Genomic DNA, 21,058 nt, shown 5'->3' with positions numbered 1-21,058 from the left:
ATTATCTCCAGTTTTTAATGATTTCTTTCCATTTATGTGTATATTGGTGCGCAAAAGACTCTCACATCTTTCACATCCAGGTGCAGATATTTTCTGTTTCTCAGACTCACAACACTATTCACAAAATCACTGAAGAACAATCAAAGTATGGAATCATGCACAAAATATGATAGCATCAAAAGGCATATAACAACCATTTCCATCTTATATTTACACCTGATCCCCCTGTCGTTGAAATTCAACGTAGAAGAACTCTCTTGTTCTCTTAAGAAATCACAGAGTAGGCAGTGTAATGAATCAGATTGTCTATCACGTGCGGCACAGACGAAGAGTGTTCTGCCCCGAATCTCCGAACACATCTTCATTAAAACTGGAATCCACAAAAGAGGCAAATGGTCAAGAATCTCAGACAGAAGACTTCTTTGAACCATACATATTACAATAAGATTCTTTAATTTTTTTTTTTTAACTTTTTTAATTTTTTTAATTTTATTTTATCCAAGGTGCAGTCAGAAGAGATGTGTTTTTAGCCTTCGTCGGAAGATGCGTAGGCTTCCGGCCGTCCTGGTGTCAATAGGGAGCTCATTCCACCATTTAGGAGCCAGGACAGCAAACAGTCGGGATTTTGTTGAGTGATTAGTTGTCCCTCGCTGTGAGGGGGCAGCAAGCAGGTTGGCTGATGCAGAGCGGAGTGGGCAGGTTGGGGTATAGGGTTTGACCTTGTCCTGGATGTAAGCTGGGGCTGATCCGTTCGTGGCCCTGTATGTACTAGTGTCTTGAGCAGACGGTCTCCTGGTGAGATGTCTCCTGACTATTTGTAGAGATTTGTATGTACACCTTAAGATTTCACTTTGTTCTTGCCGTTTCACTAGAATCCTCAGAATGAGAAACTAGAATGAAATTACTCTTTGATCTAAAATATTCATTCCTCACACCCCATTTCCCAGTTGGATGCCTTTTACTGCTATTCTATAAATATGATTTTGTACTTTGATTGTTTAAGTGTGCAAAATTGATTTGCACAATTAAACATGATAAAACGCAACCAATGGAGAAATAGGAAACGCAAGACAAGGGAATCAATTTCAACAACCTTCTTCCCCTGTTGATCCAATAGAAAGAGTTACTGTAGAGGCAGCGCTATAAGCAGCAAAACAAAGAGGAAATACTTGGGACATGGTCGTCATCCATACCCGTTTAAACCGCATGTGGTTGGTTAACCACATCTTTATTTAGGCTACTTTATTTCTGTCATGATGTAACTGTCGATATTATGATATATTAAATCCGGTAACAATTTGGATGTGTGCCTTAAGTGATGTACTATCACTTAAGGCTCACTCATGTTGAAAGACCTGATAGTTCAGTTATGAGATCAGCACAGGTGTTGAGGGATTTCCATGACACACACTCACATACACACTCCTTCTGATTCTAATAAATAATCTAACATGCAAAACATGACGATTTGAAGTGGTTGCCTGCAGAGCCAATGATGCCTCAGTAGCTTGTAGGTTACAAGCTCCTAGAGAATTAAATCAAGAAAACACACACTCTTTGCAGTGCATGCTTGAACCATGTGTGAGCATGCATTGATTTTGTCTGCCCCTGGGGAAATTTGTCATCCCTGTGTTGTCTCAAAAATATGTCCTTGCATTCAGCGAAACTTATTTCATAACCAGAACATGCACGCTCAATTAATTTCTAGCCTCTAATTTGCTACTAAGTTGTTTTTCATTCAACAGATTTAAATGCTTTGTGTGCAGGTCTGCTGACTTATAGCATGATGCATGAGGCTCATTTACAAGTGTAACAATGGGAATATATGCCTAATGAGGTTGATGCTGGGGGAATACCTGCTGTAAACTCAGACTTGCTCTGGCTCATAATTCTTAGGCACTGGCAAGTGTGAATGCTGTATTTTTCTCACTGTGTGTGTGTGTCTGTCCTCTGCCTGTGTTCGGGAATCTCACAACACTGAAATGTGTGCAAGTTTAGCTCTGCGTGTGTGTTTTTCGAATTCATGACATTTGCAGCTACAGTCGCACAGTGTGGTGCAGGAATTCATACTGGAACACTGAGCATGAAGGATGGCAGGTGTCCTGTAGAAATGTGTCCGTGTGGATATGAGTACTGTACTGTAGCTTTGGCTGCAGGCGCCTACGCAAAAGTCTGCTTTGTATAATAAAATAATGTACCTGGATTTGTATATTTGCACACATAGAGTGGGTGTGTGAGGATGCAGCAGGCTGCCAACAGGGAGCTTCAAAGCCTTCCACACACACACACACACACACACACACACACACACACACACACACACACACACACACAGACACACAGAGACACAGACACACACACACACCCCTCACAATGAAGCACTGTTGGATAGCACTTTTGTGTAACGGCAGGGAGAGACAAAACCGAGTGGAGAATCTGCAGGTGGCTGGCTTGGATCAAGTAGTCTGGTATCTTCCTCCAATGTGTGTGTCACTGCACGCAAGATTTAGGTTGCTTAGGTGATGCAACTCCGAAGATGTATATTATTCAAATAACTCACAGTCAGAGGGAAAAATGTGTGAGAGAGTGGACTGAGGCATTTAGATATGGAAATAAAAGTGACAGAAGCGAGCACAGTGAGGGAGCCATTACTAGTGCTTTTGGCTTTGTTTATTGGAGAGATATGTAAGAGCTGAAGAGATACTAAAGGAGTGAGCGATAGCATCAGGACCGAATCTAAGGCTATAAAAGTAATAATTATTTTTTTTGCCCAATCAATCTCTGGTTGAAATCAGTCATGCAGTAGATTTTTGGGTGCGTGAGGAGAGGGGAGTTACCATGTCAAAAATCTTTAATCATAATGGCTGTTTCCCTCTAGTCCACCACAGAGATTGCCTAAAAAATATAATTTGATTTAATTAAAAAATGGTCAAGTACTAAAGAAGTGACTACCCCAAAGTGATTTCATAGCCTGAAGTAATAATAGATACCAGATGAGGAAAAACGAGGAGGCTTTCTTCTCAACTGTCATTGTTAATTCACATGCTTGAGGTTTTTGTTCCTCTATTTATGTCAATTTGTTGGACTAAACCTACTGCATGTCATATGGCATCTCACTTATACAACTTTATTTTTGTATTTCTGCCTTTAATTGTCAGTTTTTACTGTTTTTTAAACGTCATTAAAAATTGTTCTTGGCACTTTTTCCAGCTTCCAGGTGTGAATGTGTGTAACTGTGTGAATGTGTGTGTGTGTCCTGCAAAAGAGAGGCTTCCTCTCAGTAAATCTTCCCAGAATAAATCAAGTAAAATAGAAATGAAAAGAGGGAGATTAAAGTCATTTTTCATAGGCTCCTGGTAGTGTGCGTAAGTAGACTTTTGTCCTTCAGGATTTTTTGTATCATTACTAATTCAATTTTATAGTATTAGTAAATCATAACAAGAGTTATCTCAAGACACTTTACAGATAGAGTAGGTCTAGACCACACTATCATTTACAAAGACTAGATTTGTATTCAGAACATTCAAAAGCAGGTAAAGATTTGTTTAAGTTTGTTATGTGTGTGTCTAAGTTTGCATTGGTTCCATGTGCGATACAGGGCAGTAGAGGTGTGTGTGTGTGTGTGTGTGTGTGTGTGTGTGTGTGTGTTAGAAAGTCATAATGTGTTGACAGAGATATATTAAAGGCTGTAGCCTCAGGTCCCTGACCTCCAGCCCCCTAGTCATCCTCACCTTTCTGATATTGCCTGTGTGTGTGTGTGTGTGTGTGTCGCGTATCCGCTCATGCCTCGAAGAGCCCAGACATCATTTCACCAAAATTGGCATTGTGCATTTACGTGTGTGTGTGTGTGTAACAGTACTGATACTGGCACCACAACCACCACCCTCACACCTCAGTCACCTGTCATACCCTGTCCTCCAGCCAACCCTCTGACCTTCTCCCAGCTGCAGGTGCAGATTCATCGTTAAAATTGTAAATCTTTTTCACCCCAAGTGCAGCCTTTAATCAGGTTCCTCTTGAAATTTAAATTGACTGAGGCGGTGGGTTGGTATTACAGCTTCTGCCTCTCCGGCAGAGCTTTCTGTGTCACCGTGGTTAATTCATTGTCACCCTGAGCATGTAATACCTGTCGGGGTAAGGGTTCAATTTTAGGTTCCATTCTAAATTTTTCATATTCACGTTCCCACTTCGTAACACTGTAAACAGAATGTCTGACTCAGTGATGTAATCTGTGTGTTATATGGGCATTAACTACATACCTTTGACACTCTCCACGAGTTTCAGGAGCTCAGTTATCCATTACATTTCTATAGCTTAATCATGATTTATTTCATTGTAAAAGTAACAAAATCTTTTCTAAAACAGGGGCCAGAATCGTGAGGGTTTGTTGACCGCAAACTAAGTTCAGATGGACACGTTAAAAGGGTTAAATAGTCCAGAGGCAGATCTATATGCAATCAATATCTTCAATCTAGTGACTTGTAATCCAGGCCTTCATCTTGTCTTGGCTTGTTTGTTGCAAGTCATGCTATCCTTAACTCAATTAAGCCATCCTCATGCCTGCAGAATACAGATACCACATAAAGGCCACACTAATTATCGGTTTCCAATCTGTAATTTCCTGTAATTTAATTTAATCCAACATTGAATAAGGCAATTATCTTACAAAGTTTTGTGTCTTGTTTAGACTTTATATTTGCATCATTGGTATCAAAAGAGCAATGATATAAATGTGTTTATAAATGTATGTATTTGTAAATGAGTCTGTTTCCTTTTTGTATATTTCCTGAGGCATCGATGTATGCCTGTGATATTTCTCTGTGCTCTGTTAAGGCCTCGGACTGCCCCTGTGTCTTGAATATACTCCAAAACATATATATATATATATATATATATATATATATATATATATATATATATATATATATATATATATATAATATTAGGGCTGTCAATCGATTAAAAAAATTAATCTAATTAATTACAGACTCTGTGATTAATTAATCGAAATTAATCGCATACATAATTAACGGTGCCTGAACCGATACTTTTTAAGAAAGTAAAGAAAGGAAAAAAAAAAAAGGGTACTAAACAACAGTTGGTGACATTAAAGAACGGCTTGTTTATTGCTAAGGCCATATGGTCAAAATTAAATGATTTAATAATAATGTATAACAATAACTTATTTCACTAGTAAATTGGTGTTGAACGACAAAAACAACCACCAAGGACATTTACAATAACTTCAAATGCACCACGAAGCTATAGTTTACCAGTTTTATTGAACGCACCGTCTGTTGTTTTTCTGACGGTAGCTGCAGATTGTTACATACCGGTGTTGAATCCTCTACAGTAAAACACAGTCAAACTTTACACCATTTAGCGTTAGCTGTCAGCATTGTAACAGTGTTTAATCCAGCTACTAGCTAGCGGTAGGCTAACATTAGCTGCTGTCGAGTATAGTGTTAACTAGCTAGCGGTAGGCTAACGTTAGCTGCTGTTGAGTATAGTGTTAACTAGCGTCACATGCAGCGGTGTTTGTGTTGCCTGTATTGTCTTCAGAGCATCAGAGAGAAGCGCAGACATATCAGTGGCACCAGATTTCGGTAGCCAGGGTTGGCAGGAAGAAGATTTTTACAAGTAAATGTTCCAATTAATGATCCAGGCAGCACATTCTCGTCTCCCTCCTTCATTTTACAGTCCATTGGTGGCTAGAACGGCTCCGGGTCAAACGTCAATATGGAATGGATTAATCTGCGTTAATCTGCGTTATTTTTTTTAACGCATTATTTTTTCTCAGATTAATTAATCGAAATGAACGCGTTATTTTGACAGCCCTAATATATATATATATATATATATATATATATATATATAAAAATCACAAGAACTATTGAATGGTTTGCGACTAATCATTTCATGGTCCCCAGAGGATGAAGCCTTCTGACTTTAATGATTGACTGACTTTTCACATTTAGTTTTTCAATGAAATGTCTCTACTGGATGGATTGTATTTAGTACAGACATTCATGGTGGCAAGAGGATGAATTCTAATAACTTTAGTGACTTTTACTTTGGTGCCATTATCGGGTCTAAATGGTATGTTTGTACAATTCTTTCAAATATATGCAAAACTAATGGCATTTCCATCAGCCTCAGCTGTACTTTGTTTTAAGTGCTTATTATCAAATGATAGCATGCTAACACACTAAACTAAGATGTGAACATGGTATACATTAGGGCCGCCCCAGACGATTGTGATTGGCTTAAAGAAATGCAAACAACCAGTGCTTTTTTCCCCTCCTATCCCAGAATGTACGTGTGGTGTAGCACACACATCTGGATGTAGATTCATCTATTTGTTCGATGACACCACCAAGATCGCGTGCTGCAAAAAGTCTGATTTTGGTGATTTATTTAAGTCCGGAATGAAAAATGTGGACATGAAGGGGTTAAGTATAGCCTCAGTATGCATTTTAAAACATAACCTGTGTCTGCTTGTCTTGTTCTGTCATTTTATCTTAGTTTCTCCTTGGTAATTCTCTTCCTCTTTTTCTCTTTCCTCTCGCCTTTATCAATCTCATCTTTGTCACTTCTGTTCATTTGCATTCTGCATAATAGTCTCCTATTTCCTTTGTTTTTCATCTTCTATCAGTGTCATCTCTCTCTCTTTTCTTAACCTCTCGGCTTTTTAAACACTTCTCAGTTCACTTCTCTTGCTTCCTCTTCAACTCAGATCTCTCTTGTGCCTTTTTCAAGAAATCTGCATTGCTTCGTCTCCTGTCTCCATTTGTTGTTTTCCATCAATGATCTCAGTTGTCTTTCTTTAAATTTCCTTTTTCCTCCCCCCCTCCTCTTTATGCCTCTGCTAAACACCCCCTCTCACATGCAGTATCTCTCTAATCTTTCACTCGCTTTATTCTCTTTACTCCCAATACATGTTTCTGTGTCATCTCTTCTCCCTCCCTGCCTCCTGCTCTTTGCTTACCTAAAATGCTGCATATTTTCTGTTGTTTCTCTTCTCTCTCAGCTCTTTTTTTTCTATTGCTGTGCTCTTGTGAAGTATCCTCCTTTTACCTAATTTTCTCTTGCTGTCTTTCTTTCATCTTGGTTGTCTGTTTGCTTGTCGACAAACCGATTACAGGCTGCCATTATATTCTGAATATCCTGTGATATGGAGAGCATGCACAGGGTAGAACTGAGACCATGAAGGGAATATCAATGTTTAGCTGCAATTAAAGTAGCTCTTTGATCCGTGTAGAGTAACAATGAAGTGCGATAGAATGAGGTGATATTTGTTTCTTTGTCTTTGTCTCTCTGGGCTTTCCTATCTCTCTGACTTTGATAATGTGCCTTTTTTGCTTTTCTGCACTAGGCTGGTAATATATATTTTTTGATTTCAAGTAATTTAAACATTCTCAAACATGCTTAAATCTCATTGACCTGCTGATGTGTCAGTCGTTACAAACTGATGCTGTGCTGCCAAACATCGGTCAAATCCACAGAACTTGATTTTAAATTCTAAGTAGAGATCCTGAAGTTTCCAAAGACACCAAATATGACTTTTTGGGGACATATGTATTAAACAGTGCACAATAAATCTAGAAAGTTTTCATTCCATGAGATTATTCAAACACAAAACAGGTTGGCTGTTCGGTTTTAGATCTTGGGTTTCAATCTTTTTTTTTTTTTTTTTTTTTTTTTTTTTTAAATCAAATAGCTTCAATGAAGATTCTGAGGTTTAAGAATGACAATGTGACTAAATACACTAAACAGACTGGATGAGATGTATTTCTATAGTTAATTAGTTGTAATTAGTTTCTGTGGTAGCAAACCGCTCAGAAAAGGAGCAAAAGTGGAGTAAATGTGAAACGTGAAGGATGGACACAGGCAAAGGGCCAGACTGAGGAGGAAAAGAGAGACGGATGGACCCAGACAGAGACGACAGGGTTAGACAGACACCTAACTCTCAGCCCCAACTATCTTCATCTTGGTAAATTAACTTGGTGAGGTCCCACTGTGCCAGTCCTCTCCTCATTAGACACAGACCACGGCTGGCTGTTAGAGGCCTGAGTCGAATTTTGAGCAAGTAAACAACTCTCGAGGCTGACTCAAAACCAGTGCTCCGCACAGCCAGATCAATTTACAGTACGTGTGCCTTCCTTCTCTCTGTCTCCTTCGTCTGATATATCAGTCAAAAAACGGTTCCACCTCAATCTGGAAAAAGATATTGTGGTCCAAACTACTATAAATTAATATTTTACAATTTGTCCCTACACCGCCTTTGACTCCAGTACACTTTTTCCTGCTTCCAACGTTACATCCAATGTTAGATGATTGCTGGATATACCAAACTAACAGAGCTGACCAGGCAAAGACTTTTCATCAGGCTCACCCTGGGTCCGGTTAATTATGTCTAATGCTAACTTATTTTTAAAATTTTTAATTTTTTTTTATTTTGGGGCATTTTAGGCCTTTATTAATATAGGACAGCTGAAGACATGAAAGGGGAGAGACAGGGGGAATGACATGCAGCAAAGGGAGTCAAACCTGTGGCCAAAATGCGCTCTCTCTCTCTCTCTCTCTCTCTTTGTCTTTCTTTCTTTCTTTTTCTCTCTCCACACACACACACACACACACACACACACACACACAAACACACACACACAAACAAACAAACAAACAAACAAACAGTCCGGTTCTGGTGGTTGATTAAGGTGCTGATTAGCTCTCATAACGGGCCAGGTGGGTAGCACATTGCCATGTCTCCATGAGGCTAATGTCTGATTACTAATTCTTATCTGCAACGTTCTCTGTCAGGTATAGAAGAAGCCTACGCTGTAAGTCGGTAGTAGGCTAGACAGTGGAGTATTAAGTGGTTTGGGGGTCCTTCTGTAAATAATTTTGGGGTACAATTTGGTTTTGAAGAATTCTACAAGCAGCAATACCACAGGCCAAGCAATTGGCCCAACGGGCACTGTACTAGAGTGTGTGTGTGTGTGTGTGTGTGTGTGTGTGTGTGTGTGTACAGCTAAAAATGTTTGTGTTTTATTATTTGAATCCCAATCATGTGCGTTTGTGTGTGTGTGTGTGCGTGCATGCGTGCAACAGGGAGGCTGTGTTTGTGTGTAACGCAGTGGGGTTAATTAGCTTCCGAGGCCATCTATCAACCTAATGCTCAGACTCTGGCCCCGACAGCTCCATTACTGACACACACACACACACACACACACACACACTATTATGTATGTATCAATAGTATACAGAAGCATAACTTTGTTTTTCACACAAGTTGTTGTTAACACATAATCAGACAAGACTAATCTTAATGTTGGTCAGGCTATGGTTCCAGGGCCAGTTTAGTCGTCTTCTCCACATGACAAGAGGAATACTACAGTATATTTTTAAGACTGGACACATTCCAGGTGGCATTTGAAAAAGTCACTTTTAGCTCCTCATAGGTTTCTTCAGCTTGAAAGCAGAGCACAGTTTGCTGATTATATAACATTACTCACTTTGGAGCAGTTTCGCTAGATACATTTACAATACTCTTCAGCATCATTTGTTTTTATATTGTTTCCATGGTTTTGAAATCATTCCGCTTGGTTCCTCTGTGAGAATGAATGCAAGTCCCAAGAGTGAATTTCCTCAATTTTGTTCCTCGGAAGGAAAGACACACAAAAAGCCGCTGTCCTTGATCATTAGGTCTGTTAAAGTCCAAATCCGGCTCTTAGTTCCCTGCTCAGCTCCCCAGTGGGATTTGGCCTGATCTATAGTGAGAGATGAAACTGTTCCCCTCTATCGCCAAAGCCATTAAGGAATAGTCAGGGCAGACCTGTCTATAGGTGGCAGGTGTTCTAGGATATTGGTTTATATTGGCTCCACTCCCACAGGGATCACTCAGAAGATACTGGGGAGAAACATGAGTGGCTGTTACTGTATAGGGCCCTATTAAAGAACATTTTCAATAAAAAGTGTGCTTTCTTTTTCTCAGAAAAATTTGATATCATCACCCTACTGGTGTGCATTGATTGTTGTCATAGAGGGAAAACATATTAGTTCCGTTTCAATAGCCTTTGCTTGGAGGGCAATACAGTTAAATTAAGAAATAATCTGTTATTGCAAGGGAAGTCTATTCCATGTTTTCATTGTGGTCAAATCTCTACGTTAGCTTGTTCTAGAGAAGAGTATAGGCTTCTAATGAGGTTTAGTGGAGAGATGCAGGAACTAAGTGCTGGTTCAGAGGCCTTAGCCTTAGAGAATAGCACAAGACAGTGAACACTGCGGTGCTGTAAGCCTTTATCTTTTCATGCACAGTACAATTTTGGAAATCCGGAGAGCCTTTGGAACATAGGATCAAATATTTAATATGTTTCGATTATTGAACGACACTGAAGTACTGTGCTGTAAGTCCATGTAGAGTTTAGTTTCATGACATCTTGTATATATGTCTATGTACAACAGAGGTCTCCAGCATTTGTTTATTGTGCAAAATTACTCACGACTGACCACTTTCCACCACCAAAAATGTTAGGATTTCTGCGTTTTGGGACTATAAATATCTGCAGCGTTTGATCTTGTGACCAGACTAAACGGATTGACACATACATTCAGAAAACAAAAGTATTGGGCAAATTGAAATTCTGACCTGATGGTGGCGCTACATGAAAAGTTAAGGGATCACCAAATTGTAATTCCTTCGTGTGGGGGATTTGAATATCTGTCCCAAATTTCATGGCAGTCTAATAGTTTGGATATTTCAGTCTAACCGGCAATTTCCACTGGATGCGGAACGTCTCCGGAACGTCGACGGAGTCATTAGGTTTCCATTAAAGTCAATGTGTGTATTTCCACTGACTGCAGAACGTCTGCGTCCCTACTCCGTCCCAGCTCCGTCAGCCCTCCGGAGCAGATACGCAGAGCTTCTATTTTTGACGGATGACGGAGAGCTCCGCAGCAATTCAGCACAATTCAGATATTCAGATATACTGCGGGACAGGAAGTCGAGCACAGAAACAAAATAAAACATCCGGTTACTTTTCAAAATAAAATACACCGTGCTCACGGCGGGTCATATTTTCCTGCACTACACCTTGAAAACACAGCACAGAGTTGTTTCCCCTCTACTCCTCTGGATGGAAACAAATGGTTGTTGGTTTTGTGGTTCTGTTTATAGAAACTACATCCTGTTATATCGCGCGAACATACGTGAACTCGCGAGATCTCGTGGTTGGCTGGCCGCAGCCGTTAAGCAACAAATCCGGACCTGGTGGGTATTGACGGACGGCGGAGCACGCAGCCGTTCCGCAGCGGAGCCGGTCCGCAGACGTTCTGCATCCTGTGGAAATCCACGGTGAACCAAAATGATAGGTTAACTGACAGTCTGGCATTGCCATCCCTAGAGCAATGGCCCTAGCAGTAATTGATTATTGATTAAGGATGATTAGTGCACTGACCCCCCCTCCCCCCAGCCGCTAACTTCCAGCCTTTAACTACAGCTTCAAACCTACCTTCTTTTAAAAAGGATAAAGTCACTCACAACTCACAGCACATACATGATTTACAACACTTACATGTCACATGCTATCAGATGTTCTAGATGTTTGTCTGGGGGGTTTATGGTTGTGTCACTGTAGTAATGTATCTGTAGAAAATATTCATTTTTAGAAAGCACAGGTGTGGTTGCGGAAGGCAGTGTTGGGTCTGTGCCTGCAGGAGATATTGGATGTCACTGAATCTGTTTTTGTTTCTCTCTGCTTCTCTTCCTCTTCCTCAGTAATGAGGATGACTGTGCGGTGTACCCAAGTGTGTGTTTGTGTCTACATATGTCTCATTCTCCAAGTTTCCCAGCTGTAGAGTGAAGTAACAAAAGATCAAAGTACAAGGCTTGCCCAGTTTACAGGGTTACTTTCTCATTGCTGTTGTAAACAGACAAATATCTGTTTCCTATTCCCGCAGCTATGCATTCATTTCTCTTTGAAATGTATATGCACCTATTTAGATGCACATAGAGCGTAAAAGGACAAGTGAAACAGAGGAGGCACACACACAAATACACTTTATCCATAAAGAACACATACACACCAGATTTGATTTTTTTCTCTTTTTATTTGTTTATCTCTATCTTCTATGAATTATACATGCGTGTCCTGAAGTTTATCAAAGTCTCCATTTGTATTCCCCTGGCAGAGAGAACCAATTACAGTACTCAAGTGTCCCAAACCTGAACTCCCATCAAGTTCCCTGAGAGAAGTGGAAGATTATTAAACAGCAGAAAAATGAAAGAACAAAATAGCTTTGTTACAAAATTAGACATCCAACTTAAAAAAAAAATGAAACTCTGCACTTAGTGTAATTAATTGCAATACTCTCTTCAAAGAGGTGAATGAATACTGCTCAGGCTAAGAATTATTTTTTGTTAATTGCTGCAGCCAAAGAAAGTCTAATACGTTGTTTTTGTAAACATGTTCCTGAAGCAAGAAAGCCAAATCTGGAGATTCTGGGCTATTTTACACCTGCTTGCTGCAGTGCAACCAAAGAAGGCCCTGCAAAACCTCAGCATAGATCCCTGACCTTTTAAAATGGCAAAGACAAGTGTAGATGCGGGGTGGCAGGGACTTCAGATGACACTCAGAGGGAATAAAGACAGTGAGTGATGGGCTTTAGAAACATTCCAGTCACACACACCCACGCTGTTCATCTTAAATCTCTTCATGCAGTATCAGCGAGTTTTGCGGTGTTCAGCAATTGGAGACATTTATATTTTTGTGTGTGGTTGGGGGTAAGACAGCCAGCTAACCCTTTGTTTTGGTGTAGATTGGCAGTATGAATACCAATGAGATGTCTGTCCAACATCTGTGTATGTGTGTGTTGGCAAGTACAGGGTCTTCCCTTGCTGTCCCCCTCTGTCAAGGGAAAAATCAATCTGCCTGTCAGCCATCTAACACCTTCTGCCTGTTACGCTACCTTCACTAGCAATACATGTGTATGTGTGTGTGTGTGTGTGTGTGTGTGTGAGTCTGTCTGTCGTCTTTCTGTCAACATCTGTCTCTCCGTCCTTCCATCAGCCTGTTGTGCTTTTTGTCTGTCTGTCCTCCTGTGTGGTCCCTGCTGTCTTCCTCTGTCAAAGCGTCTTCTCTCCACTTAATCTCCCGTTGCAAAATGACAACGCTTTGCATCACCAGCTTCCCTTTTTGTAACCTCTCCGTCTCATTTCACATTCTAATTCCCAATTATTTCGCACTTTTGCTTCTCTCCTTCATACTTGTTCACTCTCAAATTGTTTGTTTGCTTCTTTCACATCTCTGAGCCAACAATACAGTGCTGCAGTTGAATTTTAACACTCGTGCTGACAACTTCTCCTAACATCCCAGATAATTATTAATCACAGCGATCCCGCAGGGAGTGGGAAGTGTTTATATCTCTCTCCTGCGTCCCAGTAAAACTATGCATGAAGGTGTGAAATAGATGGGAAATATCACTGTCTCACTTACCTCTTTTATCTTACCTTTATTTATTTGTTTCTGCTCGTGGCGAAGGAATTTATTGTGATAAATATGAAATTAAATTGATTAATTTAGGAAACGCACCATCCTACCTCTGCAGACTACAAAACTATTAACGAAAAAGTGACACCATTTCACAATCATGCCAAACATTTAATCAACAAGCTACATTTTAGAACGGTCCCCCTTAATGTCTTCTCTTCTCTCATCCTGTTCTTGTCCAGATCCCCCAGGTCAGCTACGCCTCCACGGCCCCCGAACTGAGCGACAACACTCGCTACGACTTCTTCTCCCGCGTGGTACCGCCAGACTCCTACCAGGCCCAAGCCATGATGGACATTGTCACGGCGATGGAGTGGAACTACGTGTCCACGCTAGCCTCAGAGGGCAACTACGGAGAGAGCGGCGTGGAGGCCTTTGTCCAGATCTCCAGAGAAACCGGTAGGAGCTCAGACTGATGTGATATGTGCATGTTGGGTGGTTTGCCACTAAAGTGTAGACCAGTAATTCTCAACGTATGGTCCAGAGACTCTCAGGGGTCCGTGGTGGGGCTCCTGGCAGGTTCTCAGTGAAATGAGCAATACCATCTTTATAAGGTTGCACTTTTACCTCTTCCAAGAGCAATGTAGATGCAGAAGTTTGAACATTCAATATAAAGTCATCTTCAAATCTTCCATATCTCAGGCTTTGGGGCGAAATGTTAGCACGCAAGTCTGCATCCTAACAGTTTTACTAGTCCTAACAGCCGTTCATAGTGCACTTTGGGGGTGTGATACATGATCAGTGGCTTTAGCCTGTGATTTCAAGAGAACTGTAGCAAGAACGGAGCGGAAACCTGTTGTTTAAATCTCTAGGGAAACTCCAGGGAAAATTCACTCTTTGGGTAAATTGCAGGCTGTAGATTACAAGCTGTGGTGAGTGAGCGGAGACAGAGAGTTATCACAGCAAGCATTTAAGGGATAAGTGCCGCTGTCTTCTTAACTTCCTTTTTGGCTCTCTATGTATGTAGTTTAAACAATAGTGCAGGCTCCTGTATAAGCATCAAGTCGATGTCAAAAATGTTTGCTGCCATGCATGTTATGCCTATGTATTAGCAGCACCTGCTCTAAACAGCTAATTAAAAGACAAATTATTAGATACTGTGCTAGTAAGTATATCTTGGAGATCTACAGGTGAGTGACAAAGGGTAAAGCAACATTTGGTGTCTTAATAAAGCTTTGAGAACCCTAACCTTATGGTCCTTTCAATCTTTCATTAGGTAGTGGCAGTGAAATTACACTTGAGTAAATGAGAGTGACAGAAATACAGAAAGGGAGAAAAACACAGAGGGATGGATCAGTTTCCTGTTTTGATGTAAGACTTAAAAGCACGGTCCCTGTGGTCGTGAGAGCATCACGTTTGGGTGAACGCTGCCTCAAATCACTTTATGAAATCCTCCAAGTGATGTTGACAGATCAAAATGCTGTCGGTTTCCCTGTTTATGTCTCAAATGTTTATTGAAAACACATCGCGTTGGATGTTGACAGATATTTACAGACTGACGGGTCTAAAGACGCATACATAATCCATTTGAGAGACTATCAGTTGAGAGCTTTCTTTTTTTATTGCTCTCTGTTGAACCTTTACTCCTCTCTTTCCCTCCATTGCTTTTTGGGCATTGTGTTTCGCTGATGTAGAGATGACAGCTCTGCCTATGTTGGGCCTGCTGTCTATCCGTCCATCCCTGTCTCTGTGTGTGTGTGTGTGTGTGTGTGTGTGGGAGGGCTACATGCTGTGACAGCAGTCAGTCAGTTGTTTACTCTGCGGCTCTGCAGATGTGAACAGAACCAAGGAGATAAAGGGATGATGGGGAGCAGAATAAAGGAGGGTGAAGAATAGGGCTGAGGAGGGGAGAGGGAAAAGTGACCAAAGAGGGAGAGTTCGCAGTGTGCGTGTGTTAACTATACTGTAGTTGTGAATCAAGCTGCAGAGAAATGGATGGGGAGAGACTAGAGAGAATAGAAGAAGAATGGGACAAGGAAGCTGTACAGCTACAGAATAATGATATGGGTCCTAATATAGATTCATAGCACTCCCTGCCCCTGGAAACACTCACACACACATACATACACATTGATATATACACGTGCACTCACACACACAGACATATATATATATATATATATATAGTTAGGTGGATGTCTTTAGACACACTTGCACGCACACACACACACACACACACACACACACACACACACACACACACACACACAGCCACAGGAAATTTCTAGGTGATTATTTTGTGATTGCAGTGTAATGATTGCAGCTTGCAAGGCACTCTGCATACTGATACCAAACATCCATATTAATTGGTGTGTAATCGTTCATTGAGTATTCTTGACTGTGTGGGTGTGTGTGTGTGCAGGCCAGAGTGTGTGCATGCATATTCATCACCAAAAAGTTTCTAAATAGGTGCTCGAGTCCTGTTAGCATGAGTCATAATCTGCCCAGTCATGCCTCTCTGTACTTGTCCTGTGCCTTTTCTTATTTAACACGTTGACAAAGTTCAATATGTACTTTTCCAATACAGTGTTTCAAATGGAACATGTCCTAGTTATGTTTGCTGCTCCACAGCTGCTGTGTTTGCTCCACTCCCAGGAGGAGTTATGTAGAAAATTCTGCACAATACATTTTTCAGCCACACTGCAGTCAGCAAGATCATTTTTGTTTCTTAAAGCGTAACTCTCGCCAAAATGCAACCTAGGGTGTTTTTGTGAATGTCTCCGAGTCAAACTTTAGTTTAAAAGCATAATTAGGACGGAAACACCACTTTTAAGATTTACCGTAATTTCGTTTTTTGGTCAAATGGCCTTTTGAATGGGAGTGCTAGGGGCACTACTATGATCGCATCAAAATCGCTATTTTTAAAACACTAAGAAGGCTCGACACAACATGAAACTTTGCTCGTAGTATCACCAGGGGCTCTACACATGAACTCCAGCATTGAGAACATTGTTTGTGTACACAGAGTTAGAGTTGACTAAAAAGAAAGGTTCTGTTGTTGTTTCTGCTCGCAGCCATCTAGCCAGTCAAAATGAGTCGATCTCCGAATGCAAATGAACAGACTCCATAGGAGGAAATGTCATTCTTACATGAGGCTCCTTTTTCAACTACAAGGTCAGTATTGTTTTTCACTACCGACAAAACAAGGAATTATCCGTGCATTTATATGGAACTAAGCTTTAGGAGCTTTCCATCTTTACTCCTGTTATGTTGCATTCGGATATCGACTAATTTTTAACTGGCTAATAGGGATGGGCGATACCACACTTTTAGGATTCGATACGATACTGATACTTTTTCTTGCATTTTCATCGATACCGATACTGATACCGTTAATTTCTTATTGGCAATTTTTGTCAGTAAAAATATTATTACATTTAAGACAAATCACAAGACAAATACAGACCATTTATACAAAATGTATTATGGTCAATACATAATAAAATTAAAATAAATAACATAAATATCGCTCATTCGCTCGTCTCCTGTTACGTGACATGGGCCAGCTTAATACGCCGCCAGGTACAGGGGTGTCCCGGCACATAGTAATTTAAGTAAGTAATCTAAAACAGCTGAAAGTGATGCATACACCCCCAATTATTATTTTTTAGTTTATATCGATATTTTTTTAAGGAAATCAATGCCAAATGAGTAGCGTGAGTATATCGATCTATCGATACCACAGGATCGATATGCCCATCCCTACTGGCTAGATGGCTGCGAGCGGAAACAACTGCTAAAGTGAGTTGTTCAAAACCTTTCTTTTTAGTAAACTCTGTGTACACAAATAATGTTCTCATTGCTCGAGTTCATGTGTAGAGCCCCTGGCGCTACTTCGAGCAAAGTTTCATGTTGTGTCGAGCCTTCTCTTCTTCTCCATTTGACCGAAAAAATGAAATTACGGTAAATCTTAAAAGTGGCGTTTCCCCCCTTATTATGCTTTTAAACGAAAGTTTGACTCGGGTACATTCACAAAAAGACCCTAGGTTGCATTTTGGCGAGAGTTACGCTTGAAGGACTGCATTAGGGAAAACTTGAAATCACTCTAGATTTAAGGTTACAGCAATGAATGGATGCAAACCCTGGATGCTGGTGTTAAAGACAGCAACCTCAAAGTTGTCGCTGAACTAGGCTATATGATTGTCACACCACTTTCTGTATTTGCACAGAATATTGGCATCGAACTTAATTCAATTTCACTTCAAAAGTCTCCTCATCCTGAGTTGATCCAGCAGTACAATTGTAAAACATTTGCAGTTTGCTCAACCATGCCTACATCCTGAAATGTATTCGCCATGACTTTAACAGCATATGCAGCATGTGTGCTGCCACCCCAAGCCATGGCTTTCCAGTCATGCAGAACTAGTAACAGACACAGCTCAGTGAGCATGGGCCAATCATGTTTACTCATCATTAATAACTATTCACAAACTGGGTGCATAATGTAACATTTTTGCTTGTGTACACAATAAGCCGACATAGACCAGTGATCAAAAGTTAATGAACAAATAATGCAAAGGTCGACTCGGCCCATTTGTAGGGGTAAAATGTGCATCTTACATCTAGGAGACTGCTAGCAATGGGAAATCTGTCTCTTTTGTGACAATCCTTTGATTCCCTGAAGAGGAAGGTGTTTTTTTTATTCTTATTTAATTTTAATAGATAGGCCAGAGTGCAAATTCAGAAGTAGATCAGTGTTTTCATTTTATTGTTCACTTAGGGGAAGCTCCAAAAAACAGATGCTCCATCCCAGGTCTTCAAGCTGACGGACGGTCTCCCTAATCACTATGCCACCCTGCTGTTGACCCTCGCTGTGGAAATCGCGGCATATGGCTCTGAATCTTGCCACGCCGAGAGACTACAGTCTCCTATATCGAGCTCTGTTTGCAGCATATGGATCACTGTACTATAAAACAAGAGGTGGCAGTGTACTTACCAAAGGAATCTTTTAAATCAAGTCACGGCCCTTTCTCCTTCTAGTACCCTTCCCCACCTCCCCATGGAATCCATCTGCGATTAAAACGACCACATCTACATTCAGACACACTGCAGACTGTGTGTGTGGGTGTGTGTGTGTGTGTGTGTGTGTGTGTGTGTGTGTGTGTGTGTGTGTGTATGCTTATGTGCAAGAGAGAAGGGGACTTTTTGTCAATGAGAGAGGCTGCAGGTGAATCTGTGGGTTAAGAAGTTACGTGAAGGAGTGAGAAAGAAACTGTGTGTGTGTCTGTGTCTGACACTGGTCGCTCTACAGCAGCTCTGCAATGCAGTGATGAAGAAGGGAAGAAAATGAGAAGGAGAAGAAGGGCTGAGAGAAAATAATTAATCGTTTATCTCCAGATTCATTTAATTAGTTCTCTGGCTCTTAACTAATCTTCCGCCTTTTTGCTTAGCTTTGCCTCTTTAGTTCGCTTTCAGTCCACTCTTGCCCTCCACAATAGACTAGGCCCATGTCCAAGTCTTGCTACCGGCTTATGTTGTTTCATTCAGACAAGAAGAATCATACTTTAATTGAAATGCATTGTGATGAATATATTATTACCCTTGTCTATTCATAAGCATGTATGCAGTATTCTTAGACCACACTCGTGTTGGAAAATTACTTGCATTGCTAGCATTATAGAAATTATAGTATATATAATAAATTATGAGGATACTGAAATGAATAAGTTACTCTTCTACACAGTTGCAACACTATTCTTACAATATAATGATCTTAGTAAATGAATTTGATTATACTACATTACAACATGCATTATACATATAATGATATAAAATAAGGAGCGCAGACACAAAAACTGATATGTTATACATGTTGTATGAGTTCTCAAATGTATCACACAGTGATTCTGTTGAAAACAAAGTTTTCTAACACACACGCGCGCACACACACACACACACACACACACACACACACACACATACACACACACACACATACACACACACACACACACACACACACACAGCCTCACATAAACACAGATAAAATGCTCAAAAAGAAGTACAAGATACACAAACACTCTCTCTAACTCACACTCAACTGACAACATATCCCCCTCGGGTCAATTTAGCTCTCTGTTTCTTGTCCTTGATTACACTCCCATCACAACTTAAGACTGGTACTGTTCATCAACACACACAAACACACACAGGGAGCGCGAACATCAACCCATCCATTTGCATAATTACACGAGCCTTTGTTTTCATCTCAAGGTGAAACTGTCTTTGTCATCCTCATGAAAGGCCCCAAACTCTCAGTTGCTTGTAGACTTGGTTAACTGTTGGTTTGCTGTATGCTCTGGTATTTCTAAAACCTTTTATATATGTATTTGTATGTCTCGGTGTGTAGTTTTGTCCACGGTAAGTACATCCACTGTGCAACACTGTTGGAGTGAAACAATGCAGTATTTGCTTTCCTTGCCTTGTTAAAAAATGGTTTGTGTGATTTTACTCTAAAATATAAATTATCTTGAAGAGATCATTAACATCTTTCCTAATCTCTAGATTCTATTATAATCCGATTTATGCTAGCCTCATGTTGCCAATCTCTCACTTGGGTGGAATTGACAATATCTATTAGGAGTTAACAGCCCTCTGCGGATGGCATTTGAATTGCCAGAGGACATCTAGAGATGGTAATTATTACCTGAGAAGCTTTGTAAATTTCATCCCATCCAGCTGAAATGGCCATTTTTAGCAATTTTCCCCAGCCACCTCAATATTAAGTCCAACGGAAATTACCTTTCTCTTTTCCAGAAAACTCTGGGGTTGCCTGCGATCCTTTATCAACCTGTGAAACCACCTCAGTATTTTCAGCCACGTCTCAGTGATTACTAGTGGTAGGGAATTTAAGGAATAATTAGATTTTTCTCCCACAAAGCAGTTTTGCTGGCATGCAGTACGTTAATATAGCTGATTTTAAGGCCCTGTAGCTAGAAACATAAATTTGCCTTGTCTGAAACTTAAATTTGCTGAAATGATTCAGTTCAGAGTACACTGGCGGGCAACAAAGGCTCACTTACAGCACAAAGTTACATTGCAACACATGCTACAGACTGTATGTGTTTTTGTATGCCATTTGCCATGTTTAAATGTGCATTAGTGCCTGTACTGTATGTTACTCTTTGCTGTACATTTAATGTATAGTGTCCCTTTCTGCTTCAGTGGTTTTCTCGACAGAGGTGAGAACTCTTCATATACCCTTATGACAGAGCAAGAGCGGATTCTAGGCAGACAGACCTTATTTTCCATCCCTGTTTGGCCTCTTTGAGTCCACCAAGAGATCGGGGAGAGAAAATCTCAGCCAGTTGCTGCTAAGCCCCAAAAGTAATTTCAGCAATATTACTGCACCGGTTGGTACACATAGGTGTGTGTGTGTGTGTGTGTGTGTGTGTGCGTGTGCGCGCGCGCTTGCACGTGCATGTTTTTCGTAGCTTATGTTGGCCAAGTGTATGTGTGTTTGCACTGTGATTTCATGGATGCATGTTTGTTTATGTGTGTTTGTAAGCGAG

The 21,058-nt window shown here is 40.5% G+C and overlaps 1 protein-coding gene across 7 annotated transcripts in view; it reads left to right on the top strand.

Moving 5' to 3' along the window:
• Positions 1-21,058, top strand: part of grm8a (glutamate receptor, metabotropic 8a) — a 419,149-nt gene that overhangs the window by 88,130 nt on the left and 309,961 nt on the right. For all 7 annotated transcript variants that reach the window (XM_031284748.2, XM_035995865.1, XM_035995866.1 and 4 more), the window contains one exon: positions 13,730-13,946. In XM_031284748.2, the coding sequence (XP_031140608.1) occupies positions 13,730-13,946 (217 nt within the window). The remainder of the gene's footprint in view (positions 1-13,729; positions 13,947-21,058) is intronic.

Source organism: Sander lucioperca, chromosome 20, assembly GCF_008315115.2.
Source record: "Sander lucioperca isolate FBNREF2018 chromosome 20, SLUC_FBN_1.2, whole genome shotgun sequence".
NCBI classification, from domain to species: Eukaryota; Metazoa; Chordata; class Actinopteri; order Perciformes; family Percidae; genus Sander; species Sander lucioperca.
The sequence above is the reverse complement of the archived record's forward strand: the minus strand, read 5'-3'. Positions and strand labels throughout refer to the sequence as shown.